This window comes from Giraffa tippelskirchi, chromosome X (genome assembly GCF_054371585.1).
Source record: "Giraffa tippelskirchi isolate mGirTip1 chromosome X, T2T-mGirTip1v1.2.pri, whole genome shotgun sequence".
In the NCBI taxonomy this organism is placed as follows: Eukaryota; Metazoa; Chordata; class Mammalia; order Artiodactyla; family Giraffidae; genus Giraffa; species Giraffa tippelskirchi.
In genome coordinates this window covers 33,426,660-33,443,544 of record NC_137289.1, presented here as the reverse complement: position 1 = coordinate 33,443,544, position 16,885 = coordinate 33,426,660, and the positions used below count along the sequence as shown (strand labels likewise).

General features: G+C 50.3%; 1 protein-coding gene and 2 pseudogenes across 1 annotated transcript; all 3 read right to left on the bottom strand.

Moving 5' to 3' along the window:
• Window positions 1–5,510: 5,510 nt before the first annotated feature.
• On the bottom strand, window positions 5,511–5,815 carry LOC145535598 (non-histone chromosomal protein HMG-14 pseudogene; annotated as a pseudogene).
• Window positions 5,816–8,988: 3,173 nt separating this feature from the next.
• LOC145535447 (uncharacterized) lies at window positions 8,989–10,788 on the bottom strand. The gene is made up of 3 exons (XM_081563886.1): window positions 10,620–10,788; window positions 10,088–10,430; window positions 8,989–9,342 (listed from the first exon to the last, which is right to left on the bottom strand). Exons 1-3 carry the CDS (start codon window positions 10,696–10,698, stop codon window positions 9,267–9,269), a joined length of 498 nt encoding a protein of 165 aa, XP_081420012.1. The 5' UTR covers window positions 10,699–10,788; the 3' UTR covers window positions 8,989–9,266.
• A 5,696-nt stretch (window positions 10,789–16,484) lies between these two features.
• On the bottom strand, window positions 16,485–16,789 carry LOC145535597 (non-histone chromosomal protein HMG-14 pseudogene; annotated as a pseudogene).
• Window positions 16,790–16,885: the final 96 nt, after the last annotated feature.

Sequence of the window (16,885 nt, the reverse complement as noted above, 5' to 3'; positions counted from 1 at the left end):
CTCCCGGCTCCTGCCTGGGGTCGGTCCCGAACTAGGGGCTTCTCCCGATCGTGCCAGCTGACTTGGGACAGGGGAGGGGCGAGGGAATGAGACCTCACGCGTCCCGGGAGCCTGGGAGAAATGTTGGGAGAACGTCTCTCCGCCTGGCCCTCGATGGGCTCAGGCTTGCTGCCATTTGTTCCCCCCCCCAACCCCCCTCCCCCCGGCCCCCGGAGCGTTCGACGCAGAGATGGGACTGGAGAAACCGCGGGGCCCCAGCAACCCCAGCCGGCTGAGACGACAGTCGTCCCCCCTTGTCGCGTGGGCTCTGAGCGCGACTTCCCTCTGGGAAGTCGATAATTAACGGATGGGACTGTGATTCTGGTCCATTCGCTCTCAAAGTCCATGAAACGGGCTAGTGATTCAGACGGAAAGATTTAGGTGGGAGACTACTTACTGGATTTTTGCAGGAAGGCGCTAAACGCAGAGCCCGCCTCGTTCCCTGGAGGCTACTGGGTCGAGGGAATTGGGGCTGTATTTGCAGACACACTGTGTGCTCGGAGGCCTGCTGCAAGAAGCCCAGCCTGTTCCTTGCGAATGCAACAAGTAATCCAAATGTCTACTAACCTACGTCAGAGAGCAAGTGTAGAACACCGCACGTGGCCCTTGCTTTGGCCCTGGACGCGATTGTGGAGGACACAGCATCTGCTTTGCTATGCTCCGCTACCGCGTCTGGGGCTGCCGGCCCTCTGCACAAGTGCACGGGTTTCTTATGCTGGGCGCTGTGTGGACTGGGGTGTCGTCGTTGTTTAGTCGCTCAGTCGCGTCCGACTCTTTGCGACCCCGTGGACTGTAGCACGCCAGGCTCCTCTGTCCATGGGATTCTCCAAGCAAGAATACTGTCGTGGGTTGCCATTCCCTTCTCCAGGGGATCTTCCCGACCCAGGGATGGAACCTGCGTCTCCTGCATTGGCAGGCGGATTCCTTATGGCTCAGCCACCTGGAAAGCCCCTGGACTTGGGTTAAATTCCTCTTTTTCTTCTTTGCCTCCTCTAATCCCCTCCTTGGCGCCCACCTTTTCCCTTCTCACCCTCCTCTTTCCCCCCCTCTCTCTCCCTTTGACTGGGACCATCTTCCAGAACTCTTGTTCTCCACCCTACTCACCTCACCCACAATGAACAGTTTGGGCTTGGGATTAGTTATAAGCTGAGAAACCTCTAATGGTTATGATCCTGGTGTTCCTTAGCCTAGCTAGGGTATCCCTTACAATGCAGGTCGTGTGACAGCTTTCTGTAATGTGGAAGCAGCCCTCTAAATAGATTCACCTAGGTAAGATTTACGGAGAAGGCGATGGCACCCCACTCCAGTACTCTTTTGCCTGGAAAATCCCATGGACGGAGGAGCCTGGCAGGCTTCAGTCCACGCGGTCGCTAAGAGTCGGACACAACTGAGCGACTTCACTTTCACTTTTCCCTTTCATGCACTGGAGAAGGAAATGGCAACCCACTCCAGTATTCTTGCCTGGAGAATCCCAGGGACGGCGGAGCCTGGTGGGCTGCCGGCTATGGGGTCGCACAGAGTCGGACACGACTGAAGCGACTTAGCAGCGGTGGTGGCCGGTGGCTTTTGTTTGTACAAGATGCTGTACTTGTATTTCTGAAGTTTGAGGAACCTGATGTTTAAAAAGAAGGTCTGGGGTCAATACTCGTAAATGAGAAATTGTGTTTTCAACAGCATCTGGTGAGGATGGCAACGTGTGCACACTGGGGCTCAGTTGTTCCTCTCTCCCAACGGAGGCTGGGCCTCAGGGTGCACTCCCCTCCTCTCTGTGCAGAAGGCCCACATCACACACAACCACCGTGCTGATGTCTGACACACAGCCACAAGTGCAAAGGGAGAGAAGAGAGGAGTGAAAGTAGTGGAAGCACAGCCTAAAGCACATGCTTTCCCCCCCAAAACAGAGCCTCTCGCTCCACTGGGAGCATCCAAGCTGTGAAACTGGCCTGGGATGTACCCCTGTGAGAGGAAATTCCAATGGAGTCAAGCCACTTATCTCAGCAATCACTTCACAGGAGGACCTCAGTGTTCACCATTAAACACATTTAACAGAAACCACCTTAAAGAATTGATGCTTTGGAACTGTGACCTGGGAGAAGACTCCTGGGGGTCCCTTGGCCTGCGAGGAGATCAAACCAGTCCATCCTAAAGGAACTCAGTCCTGAGGATGAGATGGTTGGATGGCATCACTGACTCGATGGACATGAGTTTGAGCAAGCTCTGAGAGTTGGTGATGGACAGGGAAGCCTGGCATGCTGCAGTCCACGGGGTCGCAACGAGTCAGACACGACTGAGCGACTAAACGGAACTGAACTGAACATTAAAGAAGCCTTGCACTGCTCCGAGCAATGGTTGTTCAGTTCGGTTCAGTCGCTCAGTCGTGTCCGACTCGTTGGGACCCCATGGACCGCAGCACGCCAGGCCTCCCTGTCCATCACCAACTCCCAGAGTTTACCCACACTCATGTCCATCGAGTCAGTGATGCCATCCAGCCATCTCATCCTCTGTCGTCCCCTTCTGCTCCTGCCCCCAATCCTTCCCAGCATCAGGGTCTTTTCCAATGAGTCAACTCTTCGCATGAGGTGGCCAAAGTACTGGAGTTTCGGCTTCAACATCATTCCTTCCTATGAACACCCAGGACTGATCTCCCTTAGGATGGACTGGTTGGATCTCCTTGCAGTCCAAGGGACTCTCAAGAGTCTTCTCCAACACCACGGTTCAAAAGCATCAGTTCTTCGGCGCTCAGTTTTCTTCACAGTCCAACTCTCACCTCCGTACATGACTACTGGAAAAACCATGGCCTTGACTAGACGGACCTTTGTTGGCAAAGGTCTCTGCTTTTTAATATGCTATCTAGGCTGGTCATAACTTTCCTTCCAGGGAGTAAGCGTCTTTTAATTTCATGGCTGCAGGGATTTTGGAGGCCCCCAAGAATAAAGCCTGACACTGTTTCCCCATCTATTTCCCAGGAAGTGATGGGACCGGATGCCACGATCTTCGTTTTCTGAATGTTGAGCTTTAAGCTAACTCTTGCACTCTCCTCTCTCACTTTCACCGAGAGGCTTTTTAGTTCCTCTTCACTTTCTGTCATAAGGGTGGTGTCATCTGCATAAGCTGAGGTTATTGATATTTTTCCCGGCAATCTTGATTCCAGCTTGTGCTTCCTCCAGCCCAGCGTTTCTCATGATGTACTCTGCCTAGAAGTTAAAGAAGCAGGGTGACAATATAGAGACTTGACATACTCCTTGTCCTGTTTGGAACCAGTGTGTTGTTCCATGTCCAGTTCTACCTGTTGCTTCCTGACCTGCATACAGGTTTCTCAAGAGACAGGTCAGGTGCCAAGGTTGTACTGAGAACTTAATGCTTTCTAAAACGTGGGCCTGAGGACGCTACTCGGGAAGGCGCTCTTCTTGCTTTGCACAGCACTAAACCAAAATAATCCGTTTTGGTGTTGAATTAGCAGGAATCAAGGTTCTCTCAAGGAAGATAATACATTGGAGGGTGTGATTGCTTTGGAGGAAGGTGCAATACTCCTCACCGGCCTTATGGGGTCTCCTCTGTGTCGCCTCTGAAGCAGCAGAACCTGTGTGCCAGGACTCCCATTCCCCCATCTTCTCCCCAGAGAGGACAGCGAACAGAATTTGGAGCATGTGGGATGAATGCTCGGCTGCCACCTTCCCATGGATCCCTGTAATGTAGCCTCTTAGGAAGCTTCCCTTGTGTCCAGCATTGGGCTGAGTGTTTCAATTACCACGGGTGGGACTCTACCCTGCCTGGAAATACACTCTTCTCTCACTGGGGACTCGTCCCGCCCCATCTTGCATGTGCATGCAACACCAAAGGGTGAGGGTGAGGATGGGATAATGGAAGGTGGAGGGAAAAAAAAGTATGCGTCAGTAGAAACCGACCTTGGGTACTTGGAAAACTTCTATCATGCACACAGGCCCACTGCCAGTGACCGGGGGATGGCACCTCTTGATAGGAGGCCTCCTTGCCATTCTCTGTGAATGACATTCCCTTAGAAATTCCCATCTGTTCACACTTAACCCCATTGGACACACACACACACACACACACACACACACACACACACACAAGATGCTGAGAATTCACCTCTTTATTGAAAAATACAAAAATGTGCCCTACTTTAAAAGGGGGACACTGACTTTTTGCATGTATTCAACTCATTTAACGGGCATTTGGTGAAGTGCTCTTGGTACTGTGCTGTGCATAAAACCTGGCAGAAAATATCTTCAGAAGAACTGTCATGGAGACCATATCTTAGTCACGAGGGACTACAGCACGGTCACGGGTGACAGGGGCTGATTCTGGGCCAACTTCGGCCTGGCCAGAGGGACGCGAGGGCAGAGGAGGCATGGATGGCACAGGCCGCCTGCATGACAGTGGCTCCAGAAGAACCCTTCTCCAATCAGGCTCCAGAACAAGGATGGGACTACAGGGCCCATCCGAGATGATGCCCACAGGGTGGCCCGGGGAGGGGGGGCGCGGTGCGTATTTCTCAACATTAATGCCCTCTGATGTCTCCTCCCCTTGACTCTCATATTCTTCAACCAAACCTTCAATTAAGAGAGGAAAAAAGGGATTGGTTTACTATCTTGAGCAATTTCTGTCATAGTAACCACTTCCCCCCACACAACATGCCACTCTTGTTTTCATCTTTTATAATGGAGTTTTGATTGGTTGTTTTGAGGATCACTACGCAGACATTTCGATTTGTACACACTTCTTCACATACATACCAGAAACTGAAAACAATCATGTAGTTGTGATTCTTAGCAGTTATTCCAGTGACTTTCCAGCTTAAAATTGGGAGCAAATTTTCCTTAACAGGATATCAAGTACCAGTTATCTTCAAATATTGATATTCTGTTACATCATACGTCCCACTGATTCACACTATCATATACACTATATCCTCAAACTGTCAGTCGTTCACAGCACATTGACCAACTTCCTAGGAAAACTGAACTACCACGACCAAAGATATTACAGAGTGCACAAAATTCTGACCAGGAGAGTCAAGATCAAGGAGTAGTTGGCTGTAGGAACGAATCCTACCAAAACAAGCTGGGAAGAGAAGTAATTTAAAGTGTTCAAGACATTAAATGCACAACTGACTCCACACTGCCATTTAGTATGCTTTTGTATTATAGGATAGAAAAGCTACCCCCATCTATGGACTGTTAAGCTGACACCCAAGACAATCAAAGCCTCCACTATCCAATATCCCACTAGTTTCTAGTTGTCCCAAAAAATAAACAACCAGCAAATGATTTCACCTCTTGCAAAAAAGCATTTCCACTTAAAAAATGGGATGAGGTGGGATTTCCTCCTTTTTAAAAATGTTTCAGAGCTACTAAAATACTTGCATTTACAAAATGGGTGATAAAAATATTCCTCTGGATGGGACAAGAGGGGAAACAGGGACCACTGACCGGACTGGGTGTGCGGTATTAATGAGACTTGGCTTCTTTTCCTTCTGCTTCATCAGAGGTTGGGCTCGCCTCGATTTTAGTCTCTCCATTTTCTGCAGGTAAGTCTTCTTTAGTGTCTGGGTTGGCCCCTTCCGCCTGTTTTGGCTTTGCTCCTCTTTTCCCTTCTGTTTGCATTATTTTGCCTGAAGATTTATCCTTTCCCCGGCCTCTTTGGGCTTCGTTTCCACTTTTGCAGGAGCCGGTTTAGCTGACAGCCTTGAAGATCTCCTCTTGGGCTCCTCCTTCGCCACCCCCTCTGCAGAGGTGACCTTCCTCTTGGGCATCGTGGCGGCGGGGTGGGCGAGAGCCGGAGCCTGAGGGCCGCGGCGCGCCAAGAGCCTTGGCGAGGCCGAGTAGCCTGACCGCTGCCACTTTTCCCGCTGCCCGAGCTGCTGGGACCCACAGCCAACATGCCACTCTTTATGCTGTAGCTCTTATAAATCCCCCTGGGAGAAGCTGTTTCTTGATTGATAAAACATCTTAGTAAAGTTTCCACCACAGCCCCGTTCCCTTCAGTTTACCCTTACTGAGCGCTAAGTGCCAAGCTTCCCGATAAGCAGATCTCCTGTTTTGTCTCTGTCCTCCCACCCTGAATACTCGTTAGTGGTTTTTGCAGTTAGATGCTAGTCCAGCTGATGGATCGCACCCAGTCCCTTCTGTTAATGCTATGTCTGGTACAGGATGGAGAAATGTCCGTATCTCGACAGCGGATCCTCAGTGGTCCAACTGCCTCTGCCCCCTACCTTCCAGGGATAGCATCACCCTGGGTGTGGGGGCAGCTGAGCATACTCAAAGTCCCTTCCGTTTGTAAAAGAGTGAAACTAGAACACTTTCTAACACCATACACAGGAATAAAATGGATTAAAGTTCTAAACGTAAGACCAGAAACTATCAAACTCCTAGAGGAAAACAGAGGCCAAACACGCTCTGACATGAATCACAGCAGGATCCTCTACGACCCACCTCCCCAAGTAATGGAAATAAGAGCAAAAATAAACCAATGGGACCTAATTAAACTTAACAGCTTTTGCACAAGGAAGGAAACTATAAGTAAGCTGACAAGACAGCCGTCAGAATAGGAGAAAACACTAGCAAATGAAGCAACTGACAATGAATTCATCTCAAAAATATACAAGCAGCTCCTGCAGCTCAATTCCAGAAAAGTAAACGACCCAGTCAAAACACGGGCCAAAGAACTAAAGAGACATTTCACCAAAGAAGACATACAGATGCCTAACACACACATGAAAAGATGCTCAACGTCTCTCATTATCAGAGAAATGCAAATCAAAACCACAATGAGGTGCCATCTCACACCAGACAGAATGGCTGCTATCCAAAAGTCTACAAACAATAAATGCTGGAGAGGGTGCAGAGAAAAAGGAGCCCTCTTACACCGTTGGTAGGAATGCAAGCTAGTACAGCCACTGTGGAGAAGAGTGTGCAGATTCCTTACAAAACTGGAACTAGAACTGCCATACGACCCAGCGATCCCACTGCCGGGCAGACACACCGAGGAAACCAGACTTGAAAGACACACGTGTACCCCAGTGTTCAGCACAACACTGCTTGTAATAGCAGGGACATGGAAGCAACCTAGATGTCCGGCAGCAGACGAATGGATGAGAAAGCCGTGGTACATATGCACAATGCGATATTAATCAGCCATTAAAAAGAATGCATTTGAATCAGTTCTAATGAGGTGGATGAAACTGGAGCCTGTTATACAGAGTGCAGTAAATCAGAGAGAAAAACACCAAGACAGTATACGAACGAGCCCATATATATGGAATTTAGAAAGATGGCAACGATGACCCTATATGTGAGACAGCAAAAGAGACACAGATGTAAAGAACAGTCTTTCGGACTCTGTGGGAGAAGGCGAGGGTGGGATGATTTGAGAGGGTAGCGTTGAAAGGTGTGTATTATCAAATGTGAAGTGGATCGCTGGTCCAGGTTTGATGCCTGAGACAGGGTGCTCAGGGTTGGTGCACTGGGAGGACCCTGGGGGATGGAATGGGGAGGGATGTGGGAGGGGGGTTCTGGATGGGAAACACGTGTGTGCCCGTGACTGATTCATGTCGATGTATGGCAAAAACCGCTACAATATTGTAAAGTAATTTGCCTCCAATTAAAATAAATGATTTTTTTAAAGGAAAAAAAAAATTCAAATAAATAAATAAATAAATAAAAGTTCCTTCCATCTGAAGGAGATGTTCAATAGGAGCAAGTTGGATTTTTAAACAGGTTTCCCTCAAGTTAAATAGACAAGGCAGGCCTGGTTATGGAGGGCCCATGGGGCTTGTGGCTTGTCTTACTGGGACATGATTGCTGACGCCCTGGACGCTGCCTTGATATTTCAGCCTACAGAGGTGAGGGAAGTTTAGCTCACCTGGGTCCAAGTTCACTACAACTCACCACCACCAGTCCGGCAGCCTGTATCCATCACTGCACTCACATGGGCACTGTGAAGCAAAGCGAATAAACTCATCTGGGAGTTTTGGATACATACTCTCTTAATACAGCCTATGGTTTTTCTACAGTCTCAAATGGTAATCTTGTGACCTACAAATCAGTCATCGCTGCCTGAGCAAACAAAAAAGTATTTCAAGTGAACACAGGTAAAGAATCTGGCCTGAACTGAAAGCTTCCCTTCCCCCCACCACTCCCACCGCCCACCAAACACATTCCCCGATACCCACCTCTTTAAAATAATACCATCAAAAATATATCTTTAGATGTTCCCAAGTCCTCCAGAGGATATTCACTCATAAAGTTCAATTTGAGCCCCATCCACCAGGTGTATGGTTTGACTGTATGCAATTCTCTTAAACTGGTCACTCTTAGCTCAGTGCCACTTTGTTCAAAATTGTCGTGTCAATTTTCAGACAAATTTCCAGTTTGTACACCTTGCTCCTACCCTCCACCATAATGTCACTGTTTTAGCAATGGTTTCAGGCTGACACATCATAGCACACCAAACATGAAGTGGTAGGGCTAGGACTTCCCTGCTGGTCCAGTGGCTAAGACTCCCCACTCCCAATGCTGGGACCCGGGTTCAATCCCTGGTTAGGGAACTAGATGCCACATCTAAGACCTGGTGCAACCAAAGAAATAGTTTTTAAAAATGATGTAGGGCTGACGCTTTCTACACTGCTTTACTGAGCACTAAAATCAATGGCAGGAGTCCCCTGCACTTGGACTTCTAAGCTGTCTCCCCATATCAGTCTCAGCCTAACTAAACAGACACTTACTCATATAGTGTATGTGAGTTACTCCCTAACTCCAGTGCCTGAATATTTATAAATCCACTTATTTAGCTAAGGACTTTTCGATATGTTAAGTAATAGAGTTCAACCCTCTCATAACCTAGATCCTTAATACAGTAATGTGCACTTCCCAGATCAGATGCAGCCCCAACATGACTCCACAAAGTGCTCAATAAAGGATACCAGAGTTAGAAGAAATTGAACTTTATTATGTCTCAGTTTTCACAGGAAATAGGAACAACAGTGATTTCCTTTTCTTGCTCTTTTAGGAAATCACATTACTACTGATAACTGGCATTTTCATAAATTGGTGTTTACTTATCCTATTTCTACTGGCCAAAGCCCCCAAAGTTCAAAACTTATTTGCTAAACATGGAAAAGGCATCCAAAAAAAAAAACAAAAAACCTTGAGAATGTCTAGGACCAGTGTGTCCAAGACTTGAAGCAGGTTTTATAACGGCTGCCCTCACAAATTGTTGTTGTCAGGCTTACTGAACTGCCCTCTGGCTTTGCTCCCATCGCTGCGACTTGAAAGCGCCTTCCTAAGGGGAGAAAATGGCAAATATTCAGTATTTGGAGTTGTGGACCACATTAGATATACGATGTCCATTTTATGCTGGTTTTAAAATTTGTATTCTCCCAAATGCCCAGGGAACATCCTTTTGTATATCCAGTTCCAGGCTCTCTTTAGGGAGAATTTTCCTTTGTGCACAAAATTTATGGGAGCGCTGAAAACCTCAGTATTCCATATTAAGCGTTTTTAATACACTGTTTAAGAATCAAGACTAAAGGCACCGAGACTTCCCTGGTGGTCCAGTGGCTAAGACTTCTCGCTCCCCCGGCAGGGGGCGCGGTTCAACCCCTGGTCAGGGAGCTAGATCCCACAGGCCGAAACGAAAGATCTCGCATGCCGCCACCAAGACCGGGTGCAACCAAATAAATATTGGAAGACTAAACGCGCGAAAACATTGCACGACGACCAAATTATTTAACATTTTAAATAAAGGCAAGATTCAATCCTGCACTTGCACGACTGGGTCTCACTCGCCTCCCACTGACCTAAACCCCGATCCAATGAAACGTTATTCACCGAAACCTACGCTTCCGGATTTAATTCACTCACTCACCGCCCCGCCCCAACCCGGGAGCCCAAGGGCGGGCAGCCTCCAAGGGCCTCGAGCCCCCCACCGAGATCGGGCTCTGGGGGAAGGGACAGCGCCAAAGGCGTCGGGAGAAGAGCCCTAACGTCCCAGAAAATTTGGGGCGCCTCCAGAGCAAGCCACTTACCGAGCGAACACATTGGGGTACCGGCTGCGCTGGAAAATGCTCTCCAGCTCCTTCAGGTGCAGCCGGTGGAACGGGCAGCCGTGGAATCTTGGCTGCCTGTCCGAGGGCTGCGGATCCTCGGCGTCCGCCTGCATCGGCGGCTCCTGCGGGAACTCCTCCTCGTCGCCGTCGCCGTCGCCGCCGCCGCCCTTCTGGATCTCGTCCACCATGGGGTCGGGTGCTCCCACCCCAACCTGGCCCTGTTCCGCTGCTGCTGCCGCCGCTGCCGACTCAGGTTCCGACCCCGACTCCTCCTCGACGGCGGCACTTGTTGCGATGCCCGAGACCTCGGTGGGCTTCGTATCTGGAAAGGAAAAAGACAAGAAGTCTGGGCGTCGGAGCGCCGAGTGTGCGCCGCGGCGGGAGGCGCGAGCCCGCGACCTGAGCGGCGACGGAGCCCGCGCCGCAGCCGCGTCCCGTCCACTCGCCACTCCCAGGGAAAGGGCCTTTCCCTCGAGTTCGCCAGGGCACCTATCCCGCTCCGGACACTGACCGGGTTCTTCCTGGGGCTCGTCGACTCCCAGGCCGAGGTAACCGGAGTCTTCGTGGTGGCGTCCGGGCGCACGACCCATGTCGCTAGCGCTGTCCGAGCAGCTGTGCGCCTCGGCCGACGCTGCGCTGTTGACGGCGGCGATCCCGAGGGCCTGACCGGTCGGATTCTCTTTCTGTGACGCCGCGTTGCGAGTTTATAGCTTGTCTCCCCAGTAACGGCGCGTGCGGTGGGTGTGGCCGCTGGGGCGTGCACCTGGGCAGGGCGTGGCCATAGAGTAGAGGGGTGCACGTGGGGAGAGTCCTGGCAGGGGGCGAGCGGGTGGGGGCGCGCGAGCTCCCACTTGTGGCTGAGCTGAATACTCCCGGCTCCTGCCTGGGGTCGGTCCCGAACTAGGGGCTTCTCCCGATCGTGCCAGCTGACTTGGGACAGGGGAGGGGCGAGGGAATGAGACCTCACGCGTCCCGGGAGCCTGGGAGAAATGTTGGGAGAACGTCTCTCCGCCTGGCCCTCGATGGGCTCAGGCTTGCTGCCATTTGTTCCCCCCCCAACCCCCCTCCCCCCGGCCCCCGGAGCGTTCGACGCAGAGATGGGACTGGAGAAACCGCGGGGCCCCAGCAACCCCAGCCGGCTGAGACGACAGTCGTCCCCCCTTGTCGCGTGGGCTCTGAGCGCGACTTCCCTCTGGGAAGTCGATAATTAACGGATGGGACTGTGATTCTGGTCCATTCGCTCTCAAAGTCCATGAAACGGGCTAGTGATTCAGACGGAAAGATTTAGGTGGGAGACTACTTACTGGATTTTTGCAGGAAGGCGCTAAACGCAGAGCCCGCCTCGTTCCCTGGAGGCTACTGGGTCGAGGGAATTGGGGCTGTATTTGCAGACACACTGTGTGCTCGGAGGCCTGCTGCAAGAAGCCCAGCCTGTTCCTTGCGAATGCAACAAGTAATCCAAATGTCTACTAACCTACGTCAGAGAGCAAGTGTAGAACACCGCACGTGGCCCTTGCTTTGGCCCTGGACGCGATTGTGGAGGACACAGCATCTGCTTTGCTATGCTCCGCTACCGCGTCTGGGGCTGCCGGCCCTCTGCACAAGTGCACGGGTTTCTTATGCTGGGCGCTGTGTGGACTGGGGTGTCGTCGTTGTTTAGTCGCTCAGTCGCGTCCGACTCTTTGCGACCCCGTGGACTGTAGCACGCCAGGCTCCTCTGTCCATGGGATTCTCCAAGCAAGAATACTGTCGTGGGTTGCCATTCCCTTCTCCAGGGGATCTTCCCGACCCAGGGATGGAACCTGCGTCTCCTGCATTGGCAGGCGGATTCCTTATGGCTCAGCCACCTGGAAAGCCCCTGGACTTGGGTTAAATTCCTCTTTTTCTTCTTTGCCTCCTCTAATCCCCTCCTTGGCGCCCACCTTTTCCCTTCTCACCCTCCTCTTTCCCCCCCTCTCTCTCCCTTTGACTGGGACCATCTTCCAGAACTCTTGTTCTCCACCCTACTCACCTCACCCACAATGAACAGTTTGGGCTTGGGATTAGTTATAAGCTGAGAAACCTCTAATGGTTATGATCCTGGTGTTCCTTAGCCTAGCTAGGGTATCCCTTACAATGCAGGTCGTGTGACAGCTTTCTGTAATGTGGAAGCAGCCCTCTAAATAGATTCACCTAGGTAAGATTTACGGAGAAGGCGATGGCACCCCACTCCAGTACTCTTTTGCCTGGAAAATCCCATGGACGGAGGAGCCTGGCAGGCTTCAGTCCACGCGGTCGCTAAGAGTCGGACACAACTGAGCGACTTCACTTTCACTTTTCCCTTTCATGCACTGGAGAAGGAAATGGCAACCCACTCCAGTATTCTTGCCTGGAGAATCCCAGGGACGGCGGAGCCTGGTGGGCTGCCGGCTATGGGGTCGCACAGAGTCGGACACGACTGAAGCGACTTAGCAGCGGTGGTGGCCGGTGGCTTTTGTTTGTACAAGATGCTGTACTTGTATTTCTGAAGTTTGAGGAACCTGATGTTTAAAAAGAAGGTCTGGGGTCAATACTCGTAAATGAGAAATTGTGTTTTCAACAGCATCTGGTGAGGATGGCAACGTGTGCACACTGGGGCTCAGTTGTTCCTCTCTCCCAACGGAGGCTGGGCCTCAGGGTGCACTCCCCTCCTCTCTGTGCAGAAGGCCCACATCACACACAACCACCGTGCTGATGTCTGACACACAGCCACAAGTGCAAAGGGAGAGAAGAGAGGAGTGAAAGTAGTGGAAGCACAGCCTAAAGCACATGCTTTCCCCCCCAAAACAGAGCCTCTCGCTCCACTGGGAGCATCCAAGCTGTGAAACTGGCCTGGGATGTACCCCTGTGAGAGGAAATTCCAATGGAGTCAAGCCACTTATCTCAGCAATCACTTCACAGGAGGACCTCAGTGTTCACCATTAAACACATTTAACAGAAACCACCTTAAAGAATTGATGCTTTGGAACTGTGACCTGGGAGAAGACTCCTGGGGGTCCCTTGGCCTGCGAGGAGATCAAACCAGTCCATCCTAAAGGAACTCAGTCCTGAGGATGAGATGGTTGGATGGCATCACTGACTCGATGGACATGAGTTTGAGCAAGCTCTGAGAGTTGGTGATGGACAGGGAAGCCTGGCATGCTGCAGTCCACGGGGTCGCAACGAGTCAGACACGACTGAGCGACTAAACGGAACTGAACTGAACATTAAAGAAGCCTTGCACTGCTCCGAGCAATGGTTGTTCAGTTCGGTTCAGTCGCTCAGTCGTGTCCGACTCGTTGGGACCCCATGGACCGCAGCACGCCAGGCCTCCCTGTCCATCACCAACTCCCAGAGTTTACCCACACTCATGTCCATCGAGTCAGTGATGCCATCCAGCCATCTCATCCTCTGTCGTCCCCTTCTGCTCCTGCCCCCAATCCTTCCCAGCATCAGGGTCTTTTCCAATGAGTCAACTCTTCGCATGAGGTGGCCAAAGTACTGGAGTTTCGGCTTCAACATCATTCCTTCCTATGAACACCCAGGACTGATCTCCCTTAGGATGGACTGGTTGGATCTCCTTGCAGTCCAAGGGACTCTCAAGAGTCTTCTCCAACACCACGGTTCAAAAGCATCAGTTCTTCGGCGCTCAGTTTTCTTCACAGTCCAACTCTCACCTCCGTACATGACTACTGGAAAAACCATGGCCTTGACTAGACGGACCTTTGTTGGCAAAGGTCTCTGCTTTTTAATATGCTATCTAGGCTGGTCATAACTTTCCTTCCAGGGAGTAAGCGTCTTTTAATTTCATGGCTGCAGGGATTTTGGAGGCCCCCAAGAATAAAGCCTGACACTGTTTCCCCATCTATTTCCCAGGAAGTGATGGGACCGGATGCCACGATCTTCGTTTTCTGAATGTTGAGCTTTAAGCTAACTCTTGCACTCTCCTCTCTCACTTTCACCGAGAGGCTTTTTAGTTCCTCTTCACTTTCTGTCATAAGGGTGGTGTCATCTGCATAAGCTGAGGTTATTGATATTTTTCCCGGCAATCTTGATTCCAGCTTGTGCTTCCTCCAGCCCAGCGTTTCTCATGATGTACTCTGCCTAGAAGTTAAAGAAGCAGGGTGACAATATAGAGACTTGACATACTCCTTGTCCTGTTTGGAACCAGTGTGTTGTTCCATGTCCAGTTCTACCTGTTGCTTCCTGACCTGCATACAGGTTTCTCAAGAGACAGGTCAGGTGCCAAGGTTGTACTGAGAACTTAATGCTTTCTAAAACGTGGGCCTGAGGACGCTACTCGGGAAGGCGCTCTTCTTGCTTTGCACAGCACTAAACCAAAATAATCCGTTTTGGTGTTGAATTAGCAGGAATCAAGGTTCTCTCAAGGAAGATAATACATTGGAGGGTGTGATTGCTTTGGAGGAAGGTGCAATACTCCTCACCGGCCTTATGGGGTCTCCTCTGTGTCGCCTCTGAAGCAGCAGAACCTGTGTGCCAGGACTCCCATTCCCCCATCTTCTCCCCAGAGAGGACAGCGAACAGAATTTGGAGCATGTGGGATGAATGCTCGGCTGCCACCTTCCCATGGATCCCTGTAATGTAGCCTCTTAGGAAGCTTCCCTTGTGTCCAGCATTGGGCTGAGTGTTTCAATTACCACGGGTGGGACTCTACCCTGCCTGGAAATACACTCTTCTCTCACTGGGGACTCGTCCCGCCCCATCTTGCATGTGCATGCAACACCAAAGGGTGAGGGTGAGGATGGGATAATGGAAGGTGGAGGGAAAAAAAAGTATGCGTCAGTAGAAACCGACCTTGGGTACTTGGAAAACTTCTATCATGCACACAGGCCCACTGCCAGTGACCGGGGGATGGCACCTCTTGATAGGAGGCCTCCTTGCCATTCTCTGTGAATGACATTCCCTTAGAAATTCCCATCTGTTCACACTTAACCCCATTGGACACACACACACACACACACACACACACACACACACACAAGATGCTGAGAATTCACCTCTTTATTGAAAAATACAAAAATGTGCCCTACTTTAAAAGGGGGACACTGACTTTTTGCATGTATTCAACTCATTTAACGGGCATTCGGTGAAGTGCTCTTGGTACTGTGCTGTGCATAAAACCTGGCAGAAAATATCTTCAGAAGAACTGTCATGGAGACCATATCTTAGTCACGAGGGACTACAGCACGGTCACGGGTGACAGGGGCTGATTCTGGGCCAACTTCGGCCTGGCCAGAGGGACGCGAGGGCAGAGGAGGCATGGATGGCACAGGCCGCCTGCATGACAGTGGCTCCAGAAGAACCCTTCTCCAATCAGGCTCCAGAACAAGGATGGGACTACAGGGCCCATCCGAGATGATGCCCACAGGGTGGCCCGGGGAGGGGGGGCGCGGTGCGTATTTCTCAACATTAATGCCCTCTGATGTCTCCTCCCCTTGACTCTCATATTCTTCAACCAAACCTTCAATTAAGAGAGGAAAAAAGGGATTGGTTTACTATCTTGAGCAATTTCTGTCATAGTAACCACTTCCCCCCACACAACATGCCACTCTTGTTTTCATCTTTTATAATGGAGTTTTGATTGGTTGTTTTGAGGATCACTACGCAGACATTTCGATTTGTACACACTTCTTCACATACATACCAGAAACTGAAAACAATCATGTAGTTGTGATTCTTAGCAGTTATTCCAGTGACTTTCCAGCTTAAAATTGGGAGCAAATTTTCCTTAACAGGATATCAAGTACCAGTTATCTTCAAATATTGATATTCTGTTACATCATACGTCCCACTGATTCACACTATCATATACACTATATCCTCAAACTGTCAGTCGTTCACAGCACATTGACCAAGTTCCTAGGAAAACTGAACTACCACGACCAAAGATATTACAGAGTGCACAAAATTCTGACCAGGAGAGTCAAGATCAAGGAGTAGTTGGCTGTAGGAACGAATCCTACCAAAACAAGCTGGGAAGAGAAGTAATTTAAAGTGTTCAAGACATTAAATGCACAACTGACTCCACACTGCCATTTAGTATGCTTTTGTATTATAGGATAGAAAAGCTACCCCCATCTATGGACTGTTAAGCTGACACCCAAGACAATCAAAGCCTCCACTATCCAATATCCCACTAGTTTCTAGTTGTCCCAAAAAATAAACAACCAGCAAATGATTTCACCTCTTGCAAAAAAGCATTTCCACTTAAAAAATGGGATGAGGTGGGATTTCCTCCTTTTTAAAAATGTTTCAGAGCTACTAAAATACTTGCATTTACAAAATGGGTGATAAAAATATTCCTCTGGATGGGACAAGAGGGGAAACAGGGACCACTGACCGGACTGGGTGTGCGGTATTAATGAGACTTGGCTTCTTTTCCTTCTGCTTCATCAGAGGTTGGGCTCGCCTCGATTTTAGTCTCTCCATTTTCTGCAGGTAAGTCTTCTTTAGTGTCTGGGTTGGCCCCTTCCGCCTGTTTTGGCTTTGCTCCTCTTTTCCCTTCTGTTTGCATTATTTTGCCTGAAGATTTATCCTTTCCCCGGCCTCTTTGGGCTTCGTTTCCACTTTTGCAGGAGCCGGTTTAGCTGACAGCCTTGAAGATCTCCTCTTGGGCTCCTCCTTCGCCACCCCCTCTGCAGAGGTGACCTTCCTCTTGGGCATCGTGGCGGCGGGGTGGGCGAGAGCCGGAGCCTGAGGGCCGCGGCGCGCCAAGAGCCTTGGCGAGGCCGAGTAGCCTGACCGCTGCCACTTTTCCCG